Raw genomic sequence first — 21,449 nt, 5'->3', positions numbered from 1 at the left:
GAGTTTGTATGTTTGCATGGGTGTTCTGTAGGATTTACCCTACAAGCTCGCAGATGTGCGGTTAGCCGTCTCTGAATTGCCCATGATGTGTGCCCTGCAAAGGGTTGGCCTCCCATCCAGGGTGTTGCCATGCTGCTCGGGATCATAAGCCCACCTGTGGTCCTATACTAGGTCTATGTAGAGTAAAATTCCTCCTACCAGTGCCTCACATTTAAAAGTAGTTATTGAAGAATGTTTCAGCAGTGTTACCATATGGCCTGATGAACTGTAGCCTCCACTGTATTTTGTCAGCTACAACAGTGGCTGTCTTGGCTAAGCAAATCAAAGTGTATTATGGAGGATTGAGCTTCAGTCCCCAGGCAGTGTGAAAGTAACCCAGAGTAAAACTGGATTTGGAGATTGAAATCACTTAGTCTGCTGATTCTTAAACTCCCATCTTATGAAAATAATTCACAGGGGTGATGTACAAGACCCCCTCCCCCAGTCGCAGATCAGTAAGAAGCCTACTGATTAGTTTTTTTTTTACTGATTCAAGAAATGCTTAAAGGCACAGACAGTGCTACACCACTAATATTTGTTAATAAATGCTTAAAGGCACAGACAGTGCTACACCACTAATATATGTTAATAAATGCTTAAAGGCACAGACAGTGCTACACCACTAATATTTGTTAATAAATGCTTAAAGGCACAGACAGTGCTGCACCACTAATATTTGTTAATAAATGCTTAAAGGCACAGACAGTGCTACACCACTAATATTTGTTAATAAATGCTTAAAGGCACAGAAAGTGCTACACCACTAATATTTGTTAATAAATGCTTATTGTTGTGCTGCTCAGTCTTAATGTAACGAATGTTAACCAATACCTAGCTTATAATAGCTCATAAAATTAGAATATGCTAGTTTATATAAAGACAGTCGTCGTGTGATGTAAGGATTCTCAACCTTTTGATGTCTGTGGTTTATGTCGTACCAAAAATTTCACGGGGTGGTAAAACGAGGGCCGGTGAAATTTGCCAAGGGGGGCACGCAATATGCATGGAAATGTGGGAAAGATCTCCTATTTTTGTAGTTAAACATGGGACAGGGCATTTTATTTTTCAGTACCACACAATCCCATAATATACAGGACAGGAGGTAACTCTACCCCAATTGAAACTGGTCCACGGACTGGTACTGGTCTGTAGACTGGGAGTTGGGTGCCTCTACTGTAGCAGATAAGTGGTTGTGGAAGATGGATGGATTTGTATTTACTGTGAAATTGAACGAAAAAAGCGCATTGAAAAAAGAGATGGATTGATGGATGGACGGATGGTTTATGTTTTTTCTTTTTTGGTCCTTCATGAATTTTTCAAATATATTTATAAATATGGCCCAAGCGTTTCAGCACTGAATAATTGATGAGAGGTTGACAGGACACCTCCCTGACTGTTTGCCTTGAAAAGGAAGAAGTTTATTCTGAGTGACTTTATGAAAACAACGCAGTATGACGTCACAAGATGACATTCACTTCGCTGAGCTCCAGTAGGCTCTTCTACTAATAAAACAAATAGCGCATCTATGGAGAGGCTGATATTAAGATGTCAGGACTTAAAGGAGCTCTCCAGGTTGCTCCAGGTAGGTCTCTTATTGCACAAACACTCAGGTTTGAAACCTATAATACCTATAATATTATATACAGATGTTGGTCCTTGGGCTTTCAGACAGACTATTGCAAACGACTTGGTGATGTCAGTGATTATGCATTTGAAACCATCCATGCATCCATCCAAACATCTTCCATAAGCACCATGTCGCGGTCAGCCTGCAACCAGTCCCAGGAAGCACAGAGAACAACGAAATAGGGCACCCTGGATGGGGTGCCATTCAAAGCCTTCTAGGTGCTACTTTTTCGTTTCATTTACATGAAGTATAGATTTACCTTCGAATGAAAGCTTCCTATAAATGCTCTTCCATCCACAAATGGGCACAATGTCCACATTACTTTCTGAAACCAACCATGGTTTGGAAATTAATGCAAAGTAACTCTCATTAGCAAGTTATGGCATCTAGAGAAAGGTAATGCAGTTCCCTCGGTTGTTGCTTTGTCCAGTTGTTTTAGCTGACATTAGAACAGTATGCCGGGTTGCTGGTTCAGACAGTAACATTATGGGATCTTCTTACTTGAACAATTCTCATAGAAAGTGGCAAAATAGGATGGATTGCTATGTTTATGCAGTGAACAGTATAAGCAATATAGAAGTATGTAAGCACGGCTCAAAATCAGAGACAGTGATTTTCTTACTGGAAGAGTTTTCAGACCTCAAAGGAGAGAAGATTGTGTTTTCCCTTCTATTGGGAATCCAAACAACCTTTAAGTAACACTGAAACCATTTGCATTGACCTTTAACACAATTCATGTTCTTAGGCAGAATATACTTCTCGAATGTTTTTAATATTTATTCATAAACCTTGCCCACACATCACATGTGGATCGCTGGTTCTGGGTGGATTTTTTCTTGTAGTTTGGATGAATTCTGCTAAGGATAGACATCCCACCCCCCACCCCCCCTTTCATTGTGTAATGCTAGCAACTGTAGGCTCAGCCAGTTACCGTGTCCAAAACCTTTCTGGAAGACTGGAAGAGTTTGTTCTGGGCCGACTCATTGCTCATCTAGATGACTTATAATGCGCGAGTTGCACTGTTGCCTCGCCCCTCTACATGTCTGCCATTTGCATGTTCTCCCCATGTCGTGCAGGTCTCCCAAGGTATGTCTCTGAATTTCCCTTAGTGTATGCTGGGGTGAGACCTGTGAGGGACTGGCTTGTATCCCAGCCTTCTGCCCTATGATGCCCGAAATAGGCCCCAGACTCTCCTGTGTCCCTGACCCAAATAAGTAGTTTGACGACAGATACTATGCAAATTTAATGTTTCCTGAAAAATAGCATTTTTGCACATTTCATTTATAAAACATTTTAGTTTACTGAAATACAGATCTTACGAAGCACTTCAGATGCTCAGCCCCCAGCTGAAAGCCAATTGGTCCCCAGAGTCAGCCCTCCCTGTTGCTCACCAATTCAAACCATATCATTGACTAATGACAAGGTTGGCCCCTCTCTAAGAATTATGGTCGTTAAAAACGAATAGAGCTGCCCCTGCCCCTACTGATACATGCTTAGCTAAGCATATCATACCTTTCCTCTCTTTTGTTTGACGTTGTATTATTTTGTTATCTTACGTTACAGAGAAGAAAATTGACTTATTTTCTAATGTGTTGTTCCTGTCGGTTTCAATTATGGCAGCTGCTTGCTCTTGTTGAGTGGAGGTAGGTGGGATAGGCACAGTCGGGGTCATGGAGCTTAATAAGTGACAGTAAACGAATCCAAACACAGGCGAGACAGTCATTTATCTGGGTTTATTGTGCTGTGCTAATGAAAGTTTATGGGGGAAGGCTAAATTCGTCCTGAGGGTCATGTGACGCTTCCTCCCGCCTCTCTTTGTGCGTATCTTTCTGGCGCCATGCCCCGTCCTGCAATCTCGTGGCTGCGTCTTTCCCTTCATTTGCATTTTCATTTTTTCGATTCCGCCAGTGCTGGAGGCCTCCAAGCAAAACCTGTCACCTTGTCGGCCATGTGTCATGAATTTACATGGCTGTTTCAAGTTTATAAGAGCATGTGCCGTACAGGAACCCCCCCCCCCCCCCATCAGCATCTGCCGCAATTTGGCACTCTTCCAAGCTGCTGGGTGCCTGGCTTAATCTTTTTGAGGCTGTTGAATGAGAACCCACATTATGGACAGCTAAGACGGTCTGTAACCCTTTCCGAGAATATAACCGAATGTAAACTCCTAGAACTGCCCGGACGCCGAGTGACACTTGCTTCGCTGAGCAAATTGTATCTTTCCTGTCTTATTGTTTCTGACTGTTTTACGTTGTATAATAATACATTATGCCTAGTGTTCGATGTCTGGTTACCTATTATACAGAATGTATTCATTAGACAGGACAGTTATCTGCGTATCCTGGGCTGCATCATTCATTATTTCATAGTTAGACCATGAGTAGCCTGACATGTGAGCACTGGTCCCATGACAGCTTATCATTTTGGGCCCCCAACGCAGACCAGTCCAATCATGTTCAAAATTTAGGGCCCTGACATTCAGGAATCCCCGTGGAATCATCCTAACCCCCCCCCTTCCACTTAATTGTAGCCCTGATTCCATTTTGCCTGACCTGCGACTCCTTCCCCATGGTCTCTACCCAGAACTTGTACCAGAACAGGTTCCTGGGTCTGGCGGCTATGGCGTCCCCCACGCGGGGCTCCCAGAATCGGAGGCGCTGCAAGGAGCCGGCGCGCTACAGCTACAGCACCCAGCAGTACCACAACGGCGAAGCCCACGGCGGTGGGGCCGCTCTGCCGCGCTCCACCAGCGACGCCGACCTGGTGACCTGCGACAGCCGCTCCACCCTCACGGTCAGCAGCTCCGTCTGCACCATCGGCCAATCGCAGGACATCGTGCTCTGCTGGGACATCAAGGAGGAGGTGGATGCCGGTGACTGGATCGGCATGTACCTCATCGGTAAGCCAGCGGATCATGGCCGGCTTTGCAGCAGATTCACTTGAAAAGTAAGACCCCTGGGGGTGGATTAATGCACAGGCTTAGGCTGTGGTCTGGGGCCATCGCAAAACCAGTGGACCCCTTTCCTTATGAAAGATGGATCGGTTATTTAAGTACTACATATTTATTGTCATTCTTGTAAGTGCATTTGTTGGCTTACTATGAACACCTTAATTTGTATTTGAGATCTTTTTTGGTTAATTTGTATTTACCGGTAGCCAGAAGGACAAGAAGAGTAAGATTTTCTTTGCATACTAGAACTGCCTGTTTACCGTGCATATGACATACGTGGGAGTTTTCCTTATGCAAAATTGAGGGCAAAAAGAAAAATGATTGGTTCAGAGAGATAACCAGTCAGATTGTAGAGGAGGCAGATTCAAGCAACTAGAGGAGGCAGGGCCAAGACATTGGATTGATGCTTCCTCTAGTCACATGGACCTACCTGTATCTCTTTCAAGCAATCATTATTCCTTCTGCCCTGTAAACATTTCTGTGTAAGTAAAACTCCCACGAGCACATGACAATAAATTCTTGAATCTTGAAATCGGCAACATTTGTGCTGATGTCACCCTAGGACCCCCAGATAAGTTAATCCGCCCCTGAAGATGCCGAAGAAAAGGCACAAAAAACTAGAGTGTGTACATTATAGTAGTCCTCCCCATCTATAATCTATTTGACTGTTCTCAAGCAGATTAAGGTCAGTGTAGTTTTCCTCATTAGTGTACCCCTGTCTGGCTCATATCGTGCGTTTTGTTGGAGCCCTTTCCCCACCGCAGATTCAGCTTTGAGTCTGTCCCTGCTGTTTCTGTGTGAACCGTTTGTAGCTAATGAGCATCCTTCCTGGTGGTAACGCCACACTCCAGCAACAGTGATAATAGTCCGGGGTGAGAAGGAGCTTCCTTGATGTTCCCCGTCTTCGAGTCATTAGTTATCTGAGCCTCAGCATGACAGCGGTTCTGCAGAAGACCTGGGTGTATTTCGGAGGCATCTGCAACATTAGTGCCTCTGAGTTTATTTTTCATATTAGCCACGGACTGCATTCCCTTTTTATCGCCAGGCTTTAATATTCTGAGTGTCTCCTCAAATGAGAAACAAAAATAGACAATTAAAAGCACAAGGCAGACAGATGGGGGCTCTGAGTCAGTGTGTGTGTGTGTGTGTGTGTGTGTGTGTCCTGCTTTCCAGATGAGGTTCTGTCAGAGAACTTTCTGGACTACAAGAACCGTGGGGTGAACGGCTCCCACAGGGGCCAGATCGTGTGGAGGATCGATTCCTGCTCCTACTTCTCAGAGCGTAAGTGGTCACGTCACAGCTTGTGTGAAATCCCCGGTGCCGCATGGTTCTGGTTTGTTAACATGCCATCTCTTGGCTGCTTTCTGTGCTTTACAGCGCAAAGTGAGGGTGAAATACTCAAAGGAGAGCGTGCTATATAAACAGCCTTCTGGCTGAATCAAGTGAAACTGACAGTCAGTCTAGTGTCCTCCACTCCTTTGTTTTCACCTAAACACAGATCTCCCTGGTTCTAGCTTCGATTATATCTAGCCACCTTTCAGTCATATTTAAATATGAAGTATGCCCTTGTGAAAAATTGATTAAAACAAGTTGCAGACAGACTGACCGCAGTTAAGAAGTTAAGAATATTAATTCATATTTATCACCGTGCGTCTTGATTTAGGACCTGGTGGATTGATAAAAATTGTATGGAAATAACCCAGAATGGGGAGTCAATCCATCACAGTCTCTGCCCTGTTGGCTGTGCAGACTGTCAGGTCCCTGGCCATTGCATGCATCTGTGTGTGACAACTTGTTTCAGTTATTTTGCACAAGGGTGTGTTGTGTGTTTATGTTCTAGGATATTTCCATGAGAAGGCGCAGTGGATTTCTGGGTAGCCTGGTGACCTTACACTTCTAGGGTTGATGATGTTTGCAGTTCTCATGGTCTTCCCATGTCATGCAGATTTCCTGTACAGTCCAAAGACGGATGTATTGTGTGATTGTGCTGAGTTAGTGCCCTGTGATGGACTGGCACCCCATGCAGGCTTTTCCCTAGCCCTGTGTAATGTGCTGCCTGCCATTGGCGACTGGAGTCGCCATAACCCTGACCAGCAAACTTAATTGGTTTTGCGGGTTTCCTCCGGATGGTCTGACCTCCATCCACCTTCCAAAAATATGATGGGCGTGTCCCGTGCTGCCTGGCATCCCATCCCGGGTGTGCCCCGTGCTGCCTGGCATCCCATCCTGGGTCTGCCCCGTGCTGCCTGGCATCCCAGCCCGGGTGTGCCCCGTGCTGCCTGGCATCCCATCCTGGGCGTGCCCCGTGCTGCCTGGCATCCCATCCCGGGTGTGCCCCGTGCTGCCTGGCATCCCATCCCGGGTCTGCCCCGTGCTGCCTGGCATCCCATCCCGGGTCTGCCCCGTGCTGCCTGGCATCCCATCCCGGGTGTGCCCCGTGCTGCCTGGCATCCCATCCCGGGTCTGCCCCGTGCTGCCTGGCATCCCATCCCGGGTCTGCCCCGTGCTGCCTGGCATCCCAGCCCGGTGTGTCTCCCTAGTAATGGGTCGTTGCCCCATCCTTGGTTATTAACTGCTTTGTGCCCGTAGCTTATAGAACTGGGTGAAGACCCCTGTAACCCTATGTATGAGAAGCAGGTATAGAAGATGGATGGATGGATATTTTGTTTCACAAAGTCATTTAAAATATATGTGACGCGAGTCAGTTTTCAGTTACACTTCAATGTGTACTGGTATGTGTCCTGTGTGTCCAAAATAGCCTGAAATTATTTCAGCCTCACCACGTGAACCAGTATGGCGATAGAATAAGAAACATTGCCCAAATTTCAGTGTGCGTGCTCAGAAATACTACCAGTGATCCCAGCTCACCAGGCTGCAGGTACAGGTGACTGTCAGAAGTTGTAAAAGCTTCTTAGACTTTCATATTTTATTTATATCCTGTATAAAATCATTCCTTGTTTCCCTAGATGTGATGCAAGATGAATAAGATGAATAAGACCTAACAACAGATTCCCCCGAAAGTCTCCTTGCTTAGATCCATAAAACCCCAAAGCATGCTGGGTAGGGTAAAATTCCATCAGAGCCTCAGCCTTGAAAATGTACTAGAAGGATCTGTATTGTCCCTGTTTTTTTTGGTCAGATTTTCCAGCGAGAGCTTAAATATATATTTGTGCAAGTATTGTGGCAAATCTGACTAACAAATTTAATTAACCTGACCCTCAGGATCTCTAGTTTGCCTAAACTTTGTAAAGTGCTGGGAATGTAGAGTGTCTTGAGCTAATATTGAAATAAATAATACCATCCATCCACACATCCATCTCTAATGTGGTTATTCCCTGGAGATTTGAAGCCTATTCCAGGCACCATAGGGCACAAGACGGGGATATATCTTAGAGAGAAGGCCAATCTGTCACAGGGCACACACAGCCACACTACAGGTGATTCAGAGATGCCCGTGTGTCGAATGCAATAGTGGAGTTTACGGTACGCTATGAATAAATCATTAAACTTGGTCAAAGATGTTTGCATGAAACATGTCTCCGGGAGTTTCGGTGCGTAAGTGAGCTGTCTCAGGAGGACAATGGCATTTCTCTCAGACGGGTCCCCGTTTGTAATGTGACAGTATGCCGGCTTTGGGTTATTCTGAGAGACGGAGAAACTGGAGCAGTCAGGATCGCAGCTTCCTTGAGCCTCCCCAGAATGGTTACATGTCTATTTTTGCAACTCCATGAGTTTTATTTAGCATATGGAGTTCACACTAGAATTCTGTACTAAAAACACCCACATCCCTATCAACAGGATCTATTCAGGATACGGATATTCGTTTCTGTGATCCGGAAGCTGGCTTTATTTTTCACTTCCACTGCAGAGGTTAGCATTTGCCAGCTGGACCAATACTAATAATGAGTATTTTTTGTTGGTGAGAGGTTTCTTTAAAGAAAAATGTATCCCTCCATTTTCTGTAATGACTTTTTTAATACAAGCTCGAGGCAAGCTTTGAGCATGGATGAGGAAATACAGGGGACAGGACAGGGGACACCCCAGAAAGGAGGGCACCCATACAGAACCAGAGGGAGCTGCCGTAAGCATCCCTAAATCATTGGTCTTTGGTCACTAAGAGGGGAACCCAAGAGAGGGTAGGAGAAAGCATTGAGCCCCGCAGCCCTAGAGGTGTTAGCTTACAACACTGCCCTCTGTAATGGCCCACTGCCCAATGGCCAAGTAAAAGTCAGCCACCACACTTTATCCAGGTATATGTGTTACATATTAGTGCACATCTTTGTGTATCCTCCTCCCAGCCTATAGGTTGCTCTCCAAGCACAGGTTTTTTCCACCTAAAGCACTATAGAGGTTGCTGGGAGACCGTTTATGATGTAATCATAATAATGATATGATGTAATCATAAATACTTTTTTCACCCTTTTGCATTGGTTCTCTGTTTTAAGATTAAGATGGACATTATTGATCCCAGGGGGACATTTTGGAATGTTCTCCCTTTCATAACCAGTAGGACTAGAACTTACTAGTTACTGTAATAGTAGTTTTTCCAATGAAAGGACCATCGAGCACCCAAGACCACTGGCCTCTCCTGGGAAATCGCACTCCAATCCATTTCCTCGCTGTTGCGCCTTTGTCATCCCGAACCACTTGTCACATCCTGGAAGCGAATCGGACACCTCTGGCTAAATCTGATTCTTCTTTCTCACGCACGTTTTCCAGCAGAAACGAAGATCTGCTTTAAGTATTACCACGGGGTTAGCGGAGCTCTGAGAGCGACCACACCCAGCGTGACGGTGAAGAACGTCGCCACGCCGGTGAGTATCACCCCCCACCCCCCAGACGTAACTTTCTGGAAGCCAAACAACCTGTCATCGCTGCTTCATATTTTGAAGAATGAACTGTGTATTCACTGGAATCCACCTGTTAAAACTGTCTAATGTTGAGATGAAAGACGAAATAACTGATAAAATTTTGTGTTGGTAGCCGAGTGCTTTACTTAAAACACATTTTGGTAGCATAATACCTGAGGACCTTGGCTTGTAATTCCTTCCATTTTTTGTTCAAGCCCCAACCTTGTAGGACTGTACTATTATGTTTAAGTATAAAATTCCATTTAACTAAAGTGTTTGCTAAGTGCATTGATTATCACATTAGTCATCTGGAGGAAGTTCCTGAACTCAGGGCCTTTTAAGAGGTGACTAGCAGACGAAGGCTATTGATTGGTGATCCTGGCTATCTGCAGCTGACCAGGAGGATTCCCAGAACTCTGGAGTCTGGTGAAAGATTTACATGAATTGCTCCTTGTTTTTAGGTACTTGGTTTTGGGAAGGTTGTTTTTTGTAGGTTTTTTAGGTTTCAACCAGTTTCCCCCTGGTTGAAAATGTGGATCCTAGTGGGAGAGTTCCTCTGGGTCAGGTTCACTTTACTGTATGATCTCATTGCTCTTGATCAGCTTATTCCAGGCTTAAGGTAAATGAGCTGTGAATTGCCTCTTGTTCTTTCAGTTCAGAACATAAGAGTGGTCTACTGTGGAGAATATAGTCTGGAAGTTGCTGGTGTGTAGTTTTGTAGTATCAGATTGTATCTGGGAGAAATGTCAGGGCCATATTAATAGTGATGTACTCTTTGCCTCAGCCACCTGACTCAGTCCCAATTGAGATTCAAGTTCAACAAACAGAGACCACCTTCTTTTGGCTTATTAATGTCACTCTTAAGCGGATACCTAAGGCTCTTGTTTCTAACTGCTCAAGAGTGGCTGTTTACCTCTAGCAGCTGAATAATATGTGTTTCCAGGGGTCAGCTCTGATTGGCTACCTCTGCTGTGTCTCAGTCAGCCAATGCAGAAAATGAGTCAGTGGTTTGAGTTGCTGTTGCTTTTCAACGGTGAATGTACCAAAAACATTCAATTTGTAATTTTAGCACAGAGGTTTAGACATTTTTAATCATATATATAAATTTGTTAGTTTAAGTATTTAATTTTGCTCTTAAATTTTCTCATGTTCTGGTGGCATGGTGGCTTAATGGGTAGCAATGTTGCTTCACACCTCTGGGGTTGTGGGTTTGAATCCGAACTCTGCTCTGTGTTTGGGGAGCTTACATGTTCTCCCTGTATAATGTGGATTCTCCAGCTTCCTCCCACTGCTGAACAAGCCCACTGTGTGTGTGTGTGCACCCCATAATGAACTGGACTGTGTCCCAGACTACCTAGAACAGGCTCCACCCCATTGACCCTGACCAAGTTAAGACATTCTTTCACTCTGAAGTGGCTGTATTTCAGATAGCACGCATGGTTGGACATTTATAGGAGTTATATCTTGCAGTGCACGTGAGAGCCTGTTTTGTCGACTCTATAACCACAAGTAGGTAAAACTGGTATACATGAGATGCTAATCAGTAAGAACTACACAACAACAACTTTTGAGATTCAAGAACCTAATGTCTTACTCCCCTCTCTAGATGCTTAGTGCTTATAGAGGTGATCACTGCTATAATATTCCTGAGAGCCCACAACAAACAACCAAATAAATGAATGTAAGTGTGGCCTAACATGCTAACATCAGGGGAATGAGTGTGAATTAGAACAAATGGAATGTACCATGAGAATCAGGGGGTTGGGGGGGGGTGTATTTGCATTCTGATATTGGGTTCCGTGTCCCCTCTGTAATAGACAAGCCTTAGGGTAAATCCTTAGCTCCAGGTGTTTGTCTGTATTTATAGTATATTTGTGCTTGCACTGCCTGAGCTTGAAGCCAATTTGTTAAATCTTAAGATGGAATTTCAAATACTGTACCTTTGTTGGTTTTATATTGTGTTATCATAGAGCAACGGTTTTATACAGTTTCACCGTTTTAGGTGTTTCTCTTCCTCTCAGACAATAAGATATGCATCCAGATACTTAGGTTATGATACGGCATAAAAATACAGATGAAGTAAACTTAAGAAATAGACATGCGTCTATTCAACAGTTATTCTTTCACGATCTGATGAAAATATCATTCAGTTCAGATCTGATTGTATGCAATATAGATTTAACATGTTTTGAAGTATCCTATGTTTGAAGTAACCATCTGAGACTGTAGGTAACTGAAGTCAATCATAATATCTTAACATGAAAAGGTATTACCTAAAATATGCAGTAATAGTACCAACACTGCATCAGTACAGCTCTGTCAGTTTTTGGCCAGTTTCCTTCTAAATTTGAGTTGTTCTGAACTGATGTCATCACCTCAGGGGCACTTTGACCAGATTTTTGAATCGGTCCGCTTTTTCGTTACACAAATAATTATTCTAATGTTTTATCAGAATGTCACATAGCTATCAAAGACACACATGTGCTTAGAACTCTCGTTGATTGCATATCTGTGTTGATGCTTAACACGCATATTACTTGCAGTTATGATTTCACAGGAGGCGTGTCGGCGTGGGTATCTTAGCCCTTAGCACGCACTGGAGCACCTCTGACTGATTCTGTCTAGTCAGCTTAAGAGGGAAATTCCCGCATCCTGCAGCTTCCCTGGGAAAGTGCCCCGTCTTCCCAGGGCTTCCCTCTTCTGAACGATGGCTTGAGATGCTCCCGGTGGGAAATAGCTGCTTTATTTTTATTTGTTGGTTTCTTTTTATTGAATTTTGTTGAGAAATATTGTGAAATATTGTGAAATATTACTAATAAGATAAAGATAACAGAAACTTTAACTTTCTCCGAGGGAGAAATTCAATATTTCACACCCGACATAATAAATATAGTATAATAAATTAATAAATTGTAATGAATTACCATAATGAAATGCATCAGGAAAGTGAGTAACAGTATTATATGCTATATAAGCACAGATTGCGATTCTATGTGTGTCTTTTAATGTGTATGTGTTCAAAGCCCCCGTCTGACCGTCCCCAGTCTTGCCACATGACTTTGCCCCCCCCCCCCCAGCTGGGCATTTGGATCAGTGTGGAATCTACACTGTTCTGCTTTAGAGCTTGTTGTATGGACATTGTCCACCCCCCGCCCCCAACAGGAATGGTACACTCCAGAAGGGCTTCGCTTTTCCGCTTCCAATAGGTTCCTCCTTTGTTGAGTGGATCATAAGTAATGAACTAGGGCTGTTATGCAGATGCAGATCAGTCTGATCACTTAATTATACCTGTTTGATTTTACTCCTGCATTATTTAGGGGGTGTTGTGTATGGAGGAGGGACATTTTTGTTACTTTTTTTTTCCTAAATAGCCATAATCCGTCAGAGTAAAAATGTAAATTAAATGGAGAGATGGAAAAGCAATGTGTAAATTAGTCATAAGAACATAAGAAATTTACAAACGAGCGGAGGCCTTTCGGCCCATCAAGCTTGTTTGGGGAAAACTTAACTAATAGCTCAGAGTTGTTAAAATCGTATCTAGCTCTGATTTAAAGGAACCCTGGGTTTTACACTAGCAGGAAGACTATTCCATACTCTAACCACGCTACCTCAAATTTATTTTAAAATGTTCTCCCGCTAATTTCCACTTATGGCCACGAGTTCTAATATTGAAATAGTCATTTCATTTAGCCAGTGAACAGCATCCCAACCTGTTAGAATCTTATACACCTAGTCCATCTGTAAATTTAAATTATGCAAGGTGCCACCTTAAAGACCACCTAAAGCAGTGTATTGCTTCATTGTCTGTGTGCTTGTCTCTCCTGGGCTAAGAAACCTGTGTTCTGCGTGGACCACCCTTGCAGAATTAAATTTGAAGTGGTCTGTAGTTCTGTGAAAATCAGCTGATGGAATGTGATATTATTATCTGGTAAATAACAGCTCTTCCCTGAACGCACGTCAGTTTAAAATGTATTTATTATAATTTTTTTTTTTTTTAATCAAACGCATAAATTAATGTTGTCAAAAGAAATCACAGAAGCATTTCTATCTCTGCGCTTTGCATAAACATCACGCATGTGTGCTGGGTTCTTTGGATACACCGTATTTTGGCATTTAATCAGGAAGGTAATTCGAAAGCGGAGATGGTTTATTTTGCAGTGAGAGGGCTGAATTGTGAGTGTTCTGTCCAGGGCCAACCCAGCCGCTTTTGGGGCCCTAATCAAAATTTGATTAACCTACTTGCCATATTCCTTCCCATTCAGACAGGGTGACCAGATAGGCTGCCCCCTAGTGGCTGCTGGACCCTTCGCATCCTCTTAGTTCCTTATGCCTTTCGCCAGGCCTTGCTCAGTCACCCACTCCCTCTTGGATGCAGAATCCCCTGTAGGAATATCTGTGTTGGACATTCAGAAGAGAAGGCAAAGGTGGAGCTGTGACATAGTTTAGTTGTGCTGTCCTTCCTTTGGGGGGTCACACTACAGAACTAGGTGGTGTACAAACTCAACGCTCTCAAGGTTAGCCTGCTCACATTGGATCAGAAACAGTATCCATCTTCTGGGAAGACAGAAGATTCCTGGACAATCAATCAATAGCCCCATGGATCGGGCTGTTAGCCGAGGCCCCAAGACGCAGCGTTTAACGAAGATAATGGTTTTCATAAGTAGCCAGTCACAGGATGTGGGGGGTGGAGCAGAGCGGATGCCACTGATTGGTCTGTCGGTGTCTCCTTTGGTCTCTCTCTCCCCTCCTGCCTCATCACGCCCTTTACGGCCCACTCAGGTGCTGAAGCCTGTGACCAGCGGGGATGTCCCATCCAACCACGGCAGCCGCAGACTCATCAGCTTCTCCCTGTCAGGTGAGCACCCATCCCGCCTCACTCTTCACACTTCCGTCTGGGTCCTCTACAAGGTTCCAGGTTGTGCTGCTCCAAGGCTATTTCTCAGAGCAGGGGTGTCGAACTTAAGTAACTGGTAACTTAAGTAGCCCCGGGGGATTGTACAATTAGTCATCTGGGGGATCTCATCGTATTTGCAAATTAGTATAAATTAGCAGAATGAATCTTTTTTTTCTTAAGAAAATGATTGATTGGCGGGCAGGATTTTTTAATGATTACAAAACATGTCGTGGGCTGGACCAAGCACTAGGCTGATATTTTGAGACCGTTCCCTTGCAAGCTGCTCTGTGTCCATGGTTGCCCTGTGCTTACTGCTGTGTGTTATCTGTGTGTAGTTCCTGTGCATATGCTACGTTTCTTAGACGATGTAGGAGACTAAAAGGAATGAGCGGTGATGATTTACTTTGGTATTTTCAAAGCAAAAAAGCAAGATCTGCCCATTTTTATTTGTTATGTAGTTTATTTCATCATCCATCTTTCTGTAACTATCTATTTTGTTTTTTTGTAGCTCATAGTTTGCATCAGTGAATCAGTGCTGAGAGACCTATATAAAAATTATTTTTGGCATTAAGATTATGCCATGAAAATGTTTCCTCCTAAGTTTACAGCTATTAATTTAAGGGAATGATTAAACACATGTGGCATTATCTGTTGCTGGGGGTGTACGAAATGGACACTAATGGCTTCAGAAAGGCTTCTGAAAAGCATTAGGATCGCAATAGGTGATGTAAGATTTAATCGGTGTCACGTCAACATTGAATGCGGCTGCAGGCTTTTCTCTGCTTCTCGGGTTTAAGTTGTGCTATTTGTTGTGCTCTGTTTCTAAGGCAGTGTCGTATCGTTACCATGGTATTCTCCCGGGGGGGTGGGGGGGGGCACTCTGTAAAACTTCACGCCCCCAGCCACAGATGGAAGCTTGGTGTTTCCACATACTGCGTCAAAAGAGCAACTTATTTTCGTCGCACCTTCACAGGATTGACGGACACTCAGATGCTCTTCTCAGTTATAAACATTTGCTAAAACCCCATACTGTGCATTTCTCACTTGACCATCATTATAGTAAAGGAAAAGCATCTCAGATTCATAGTCTGGGGTATAAACAGAGGTGTGGCCACAAGGGCATTGATCCCAGCTGGAACCTGATTGGCTTCCTCCCCTGTCATTCAGTGATTCAAAACATATCATTGGCTAATGATAATAAGAATCTCTGTATGAATTCTGACCCCCCTTGTGCCCCACACCATAAAACATCCTAGATTCACCCCTGTTCATAGTTACTTATGGCTGCCAACCAGCGTTTACAGAGAGGAGGGACACTCACTCCTATATAGTGCTGCCACCTGAAAATGCAGCATAACTGAATCATTTGTTCCTCTCAGCTACCTCTGTTTGCAGTTTAATGAGGGAAACAGTGGAAAGGCGACAAGGGGAGAGTGGCTGTACCACAGGCGATGTGTCGGCCATTTCTCGTGATTAGTCAAGGTTGCTTGTCTGAGTGTGGTGAATTTACAAGCCTTGGGGTGTTTGGCCTTCCTAGCCTGCATACCAAGGTGCTCTAACAAGCACTCCTGTGTTTTCTTTCCTGATTTCACCCTCTAGTGGTCACCTACCTGTCCTTTGCCATCTCTTTTAGTTGATGAGTTTCTGGGAAATTAAGAGGATGCATCTTTCCTATCAGCAATTGTTATGCCAGCCTGTCAGCAACAATTTACCAATCAGCTCCATGACCAACCACCCTCAACCAATCAGCTCCATGACCACCACCCTCAACCAATCAGGTCCATGCTCCATTCTCCCACATTGCGTACATCTTCATAAAAAAAAATGTTTGTGGGCAGCTTAGTGATTCATATGTCCCCTTGAAAACTTTTGATCTGCTCCCTGTCCCACCATCAGTCACATGGTCAGGAACACAGAAGGAATCATAACCCAGAACACGATTTCTGTGCTTTCAAGTGCAGCATTTGCCAAAAAAACAAGTTTAATTACAGCACTTACGGCCTAGAAGTAGATGAAAAACCCAATGTTATCTAGACTGAAGTTTATCTGCAGGTGATTAATGTTAAATACTCTCCCAGTTCATTTATAATTCAAAAACAAGAAAAACAGTCTTATTATGAATTATGATGAAAGGCAGCTCTCTGAATTTTACATTTTTTTGCAAACAAAATGTGGTGTAAGGTATTCCTTCAAATGAATTTTTAAACGGCGCTGAAAGTGGCTCTGTCTCTGCTCGGCTGTTTGATGAACTGGCCGGCGTGCTCAGAATTCAGCATGTTCAGGATCCTCCGTGCCAGGCCGTTTCTGAGCGGGCTTCGGTGCGATCAGACAGAGGCCAAGCGGCGTCCCATAGCTGCTAGAATTCCGAACTTCAATAGACGTGCCCATGATGCTGGGCTCCTTTCTTTGTGGCTTCCTAGGCCGGCTTATTTGGGAAAGGCTCCTTGGTAGCTCACTGGGTAGCACGTTCACTGCTGTGGGGCTGCAGGTGTTTCTCACTCTTCACTATGTGTATAGGGCTTTCATGTTCCAAGTCATAGGGTGCTTCACTTTCCCCCAGATTAGGGGGATAGGCACCTGGGATAGGCACCTGGGATGGACTCCTGGGATAGGCACCTGGGATAGGCTCCAGGTGCAGTGTGACCCTATACCTTGTAAACAATCATGGAAATTGGATCTGCTTCCCCCTATTCCTGCATCCACCCTCCCCTCGGCCCATGTGGCACGAGAGCAGAGAAGTGTGAGCCTTTTACTGTACATGTCTTGGGGGGGCAGCATTTTATAAGAGAGGTCGTAGTACATGTCAAAGCTCTGTTCATGCTACTTGCTATGTCCATTGATGCAGGAAGCCTGTATTGTACCACTGCACAGCGACGTGACATCTGACTGCTTTTCATTATGTCCTAGGATGCCTTAGTTACCTTTACTTGTCTTTCCTTTTTTCCCACTACTTAGCAGTGTTTCTCAGGTCTTGATATAAGCCCCATTTTTTATTTCCTTTTTACAGATCATCTCCAGATGTTAGGGTGAGGCTCGTGAGCTATCACAGTAATACGGCAGTAATACGGCATATCGTGATATTTTTTTTCAGAAAATTTTATCGCCAAGATTTATAAATATCATGATAGCATTGTTTTTTGAATATACCATCAGAGTTTCATTTTCCGTGGTGTAATTTTTGGGCAGTATGATGGAATGAAAAATTTGATACCACCCAAGCCTATTTTTCATATATTACTTATTTTTCATATATTTCATATACTACGATGGATGTGTCCTCGGTTAACTTACAACTTCCAGGTTTCTATTTTTACTTACAATTTCATTGTTTTGGTAAAAAACATCCCTGTTAGTGCAGTATCTGGTTTTTCCTCCTGGGGGGGCGGCAACGTACTCATCCGGGGGAATGGCTCTCATATTTGTGGAGTGTAGCAGTTATGAGAACGATGTAAGGGCTTGTCTTTTCAGTGTTTGCGTTCCCCCGACCTGCCCCGCCTCCTAATGCACCATCAGGTCATGCTGAGACCTTCTGCTCTCTGTCCTCTGTCCAGATCTCCAGGCGGTCGGGCTGAAGAAGGGCATGTTCTTCAACCCCGACCCATACCTGAAGATCTCCGTGCAGCCTGGCAAGCACAGCATCTTCCCCTCCCTGCCCCATCACGGTCAGGAGAAGAGGTCGGGGGTGGCCTGCAACACCATCAACCCTGTGTGGCAACGGGAGGTGGGTGTTCACCTGTCATTCGTGCTTTGCTCAATCTCTGGCACTGTATCGGAATGTCGCCTGCATCACATACACACTTCCGGTGCATAATAATTACACAGCTGCTGCTTAATCATCTCCTCTCTGCTGTCCGTGCGCGTAAAACCATCCGTGGGTCTCGCCGGTTCCTCCCGCGTTCGCATCAAAGTGTTTTTGTGCTGCACTGCAGTGAAATTTAATCAGCCGAGACGCCCACACCTTTCCAGGGGACCAGAGAGCACTGAATGAAATCCGCATCCCAGGGAGTTTTCCAGACTGGCGTGCTGCCTCCATGCGTGACGGATGGAGTCGGCACTGAGCCCGCCGCCGTGCGGTGTCCACGAGTAAAGAAAAATCGCACTCTGTCGACCATTCTTTGACCCCAGCAGGTTTATGCAGATAACAAAATGGACATCAAGCAGTGAATGATGCCCGGGTCACGGGTGACTAGTCTGTGAGTGGCTTGTCGATACTGGGGAGGGTCTTCTCCAAGTGGCCCCACCTGCCTCCCTCATTGGACATCGGCCTATTTGACTCACACTTTAGGAACTAAGTGCTTTGAGATTTCAGTAAGCAGAGTGCTGCCCCAAGGATAATAGGAGTATGCAGCAGATTTCCCACGTCAGGTCCATTAATGCGAGAGCTTAGTTGGTTTTGAAAAAGATTACAGTATGAATCCAGAACTGAATGCTAAACATATCAGTTATTAGATATCAGCTTAATAATTTATATATTGTTACCATATTGTAAAGCCTGCATGTAAATTATTGTTGTTGTTGTTGTTGTCATCTTTGCTATGGTTGCTGAGTGGCTAGCAGAGTAGCCTCAGAAGTTTAGAGTTTGGGGTGTAAATAGTGTGTAATAGTGGGTGTGCTTCTATCAGCATAAGAACTACTAGCTCAACTACTAAGGTTAAGACGAGTTCTGCTCTTGCTTCTGCTACAACCCTAAGATTACTTTCTGTTCCTTTGTATGTAGACTTAAGACTTATGATGCTACCTTGACCTCCATTCTAGTGATATTCACAGTAATGGATATCCGTTGCAGTTGCGTGAATTTTTAGCGTGCCTGGGCTTCGTGCAGCAAGCTAGGATGTTGTCTTCTCACTGCATGGAAGGGGTCTGCAGGCAGAAGGCCCACCTGGCATGATGGCATCATCGGCTTTCCGGCAGAGTCACGGGTGGCAGGCCGTGTGAAAGGTGGTAGGAGCAAGGTCTTTATGAAGGTGAATGTGGTGAATAAAGTCCAGCTTGTTCACATGGGCAGTCGTGCACTTGCGATGCAGCCTGGGGGGGGGGGGGTGTAAATATCGTACCTGCCATTGGAGGAATGCAGTTTGGGATTTGGATTGTGTGCAAGCCCTTGGTAGAGCTTTCATATCCACACACCGTCTCGCAAAGGTTGCTTTAAAAAATACCGCAAGTGCGAGGTACTTCAGATGCCTCGCTGGGTAGCTGAAGTTCTCGTCAAGCTGATTGCCCGGGGGTGTCTCCGAGGGCAGTGAGCGAGTGAAGAATCCGAGAAGTTTGAGCTTGCCGTGGGAGGCAGAGTTGTTTTTCCTGTGAAGACTAAAAGTAGATGCATCGTTGCCTGTCATCGAATACGGGACCGCCTGATCTCGGGGCGAATGGTTTCACCGCACGCTGAATGACACGTACGCTGTTTACAACCAGAAAAACACACCCCCCGTCCCCAAATGCCACACACAGGGACATCTCAGAATTATACTGCTGTGGCTTCCTCTTCATTATCACATAGCAACAGATGATAATAAATTCATGTGGTTTAGAGCTGGACCTAAAGTCAGGATGTGTGGAACATAAATAATTAACTTTCCAAAAACGCTGCAAAATGGTGAACAGCGGGTGTTCGGATGGTGAGAGTGGGCTGGTGTGTACATCTGTATTTGACGGCGAGGTGTGTCTTTAGCTGACTCACATAAAAGGGGAAACCATAAAGCTTTATAAGGAATTTGGTGCAGCATAAGAATTAGGGCCTCTGGAGTGTGGGATCAGGACAGAAAACCCACAAGGTAGTCAGCGTTCCATAAAGGTAAAATAAATCCAGCCTCATTTATAACACACAGGTTCATAAATAGCTCAGGGGGACTGAGGTCAAAGGTCACCCTCTATTACTCCAGCATTGTTACATTCTGTCCTATGCATGCCTATACATAATTTTTATGTATGTTTATGGTTTATGCTAAATAGGTGCATTCTGTTTATCTAGAATTGAAGTGTTACTTTGCAATTCTAAATAGCTTCATTTAGTAACAGGACACAGCTATATAGGGACCAGCTTTTATTAGTTTTTGAATGGATTCTTATATAATTAGAATTCATTTTTAACTTTGTGCCGGTCGGTGAGAGAATAGCCTATTGGCATGCAGAAACAAAGTGTCCCGGGTTCAGTGTCTGAATTGATCAATTCCTCTGTCCCTCTTTGTCGTTACTGGCTGTTATCCTCAGGATCGTACCTCATAATAATCCCTCAAAGTAGGCGGTCATTTGGATTTGTCTCAGGTCCCCCGACGGTACCCGCAGTTTAACGAGGAGATGACAGCGAGACAGAGGCGACTGGCACTGCCCTCCTGGGCCGGCTATGTGGATAGGGTTAGTCACATTTCGGTCGTCCTGGGTTGACTGTTTGTTCAGGAAAACAATACCGGCCATAAGCCCTAACGGCTTTAGACATCTGAGCTTAGCTAGTTTAGTTTACATTAGTTTAATTGATGGAAAAATAATATTTGCAGTGGGTACACTGCCAGTGAGAAGGGACCAGAGAGCAATATAAGGCCGTTAAGGCACCCTTTCGGGGCACTTTCTGGGGACCTGCCTGTTATTGTCATCATATGAGAAAGATCCTAGTGTATTTGCATGGTTCCTTCTTGTCTTGCGGTGTCTCCAAAGGAATATTCCAGGCACCTGGAAGGCAAGGGTACAGTCATGTAGCCACATAATAAAATGGTGGGTTTGAACTCCTACACCCCCCCCCCTCCCCGAGATTTTTTAAAATTACCTATCAGGCGTACGGTCAGGTAGTAAAATTTCATGTTTAAACCTACCTCCAAATTTGCTTCAGTCCTCTGTTCGATGAAATCTACAGAGGGGGAACCCTCCCCACCCCCACCCCTAATGGGCAAAATCTACCAAGGGGAACTGTCGGTAGGGTTACCAGACCCATCACAATATTTATTCCTGGGTACGGACCTGAAGAGGTGGTGCTGGGGAACAGGCTAGCTTCCATTACTCGAGACTTCAATAAGAAACACCTCCCCTCCCTGGCCCTGCATTTACTGCCTTCCATCTCAGGTCACCTTGACTCTTCATACTGTCCATTCACCCAAGAAGCAT

The 21,449-nt window shown here is 44.5% G+C and overlaps 1 protein-coding gene across 4 annotated transcripts in view; it reads left to right on the top strand.

Moving 5' to 3' along the window:
• The window catches only part of LOC125708931 (E3 ubiquitin-protein ligase HECW1-like), a 78,508-nt gene that overhangs the window by 15,339 nt on the left and 41,720 nt on the right, over positions 1-21,449 (top strand). For all 4 annotated transcript variants that reach the window (XM_048976855.1, XM_048976856.1, XM_048976857.1 and 1 more), the window contains 5 exons: positions 4,247-4,562; positions 5,787-5,894; positions 9,333-9,427; positions 14,243-14,318; positions 17,909-18,078. In XM_048976855.1, coding sequence (XP_048832812.1) covers positions 4,247-4,562; positions 5,787-5,894; positions 9,333-9,427; positions 14,243-14,318; positions 17,909-18,078 — 765 coding nt within the window. The remainder of the gene's footprint in view (positions 1-4,246; positions 4,563-5,786; positions 5,895-9,332; positions 9,428-14,242; positions 14,319-17,908; positions 18,079-21,449) is intronic.

This window comes from Brienomyrus brachyistius, chromosome 15 (assembly GCF_023856365.1).
Source record: "Brienomyrus brachyistius isolate T26 chromosome 15, BBRACH_0.4, whole genome shotgun sequence".
Taxonomy (NCBI): Eukaryota; Metazoa; Chordata; class Actinopteri; order Osteoglossiformes; family Mormyridae; genus Brienomyrus; species Brienomyrus brachyistius.
The sequence above is the reverse complement of the archived record's forward strand: the minus strand, read 5'-3'. Positions and strand labels throughout refer to the sequence as shown.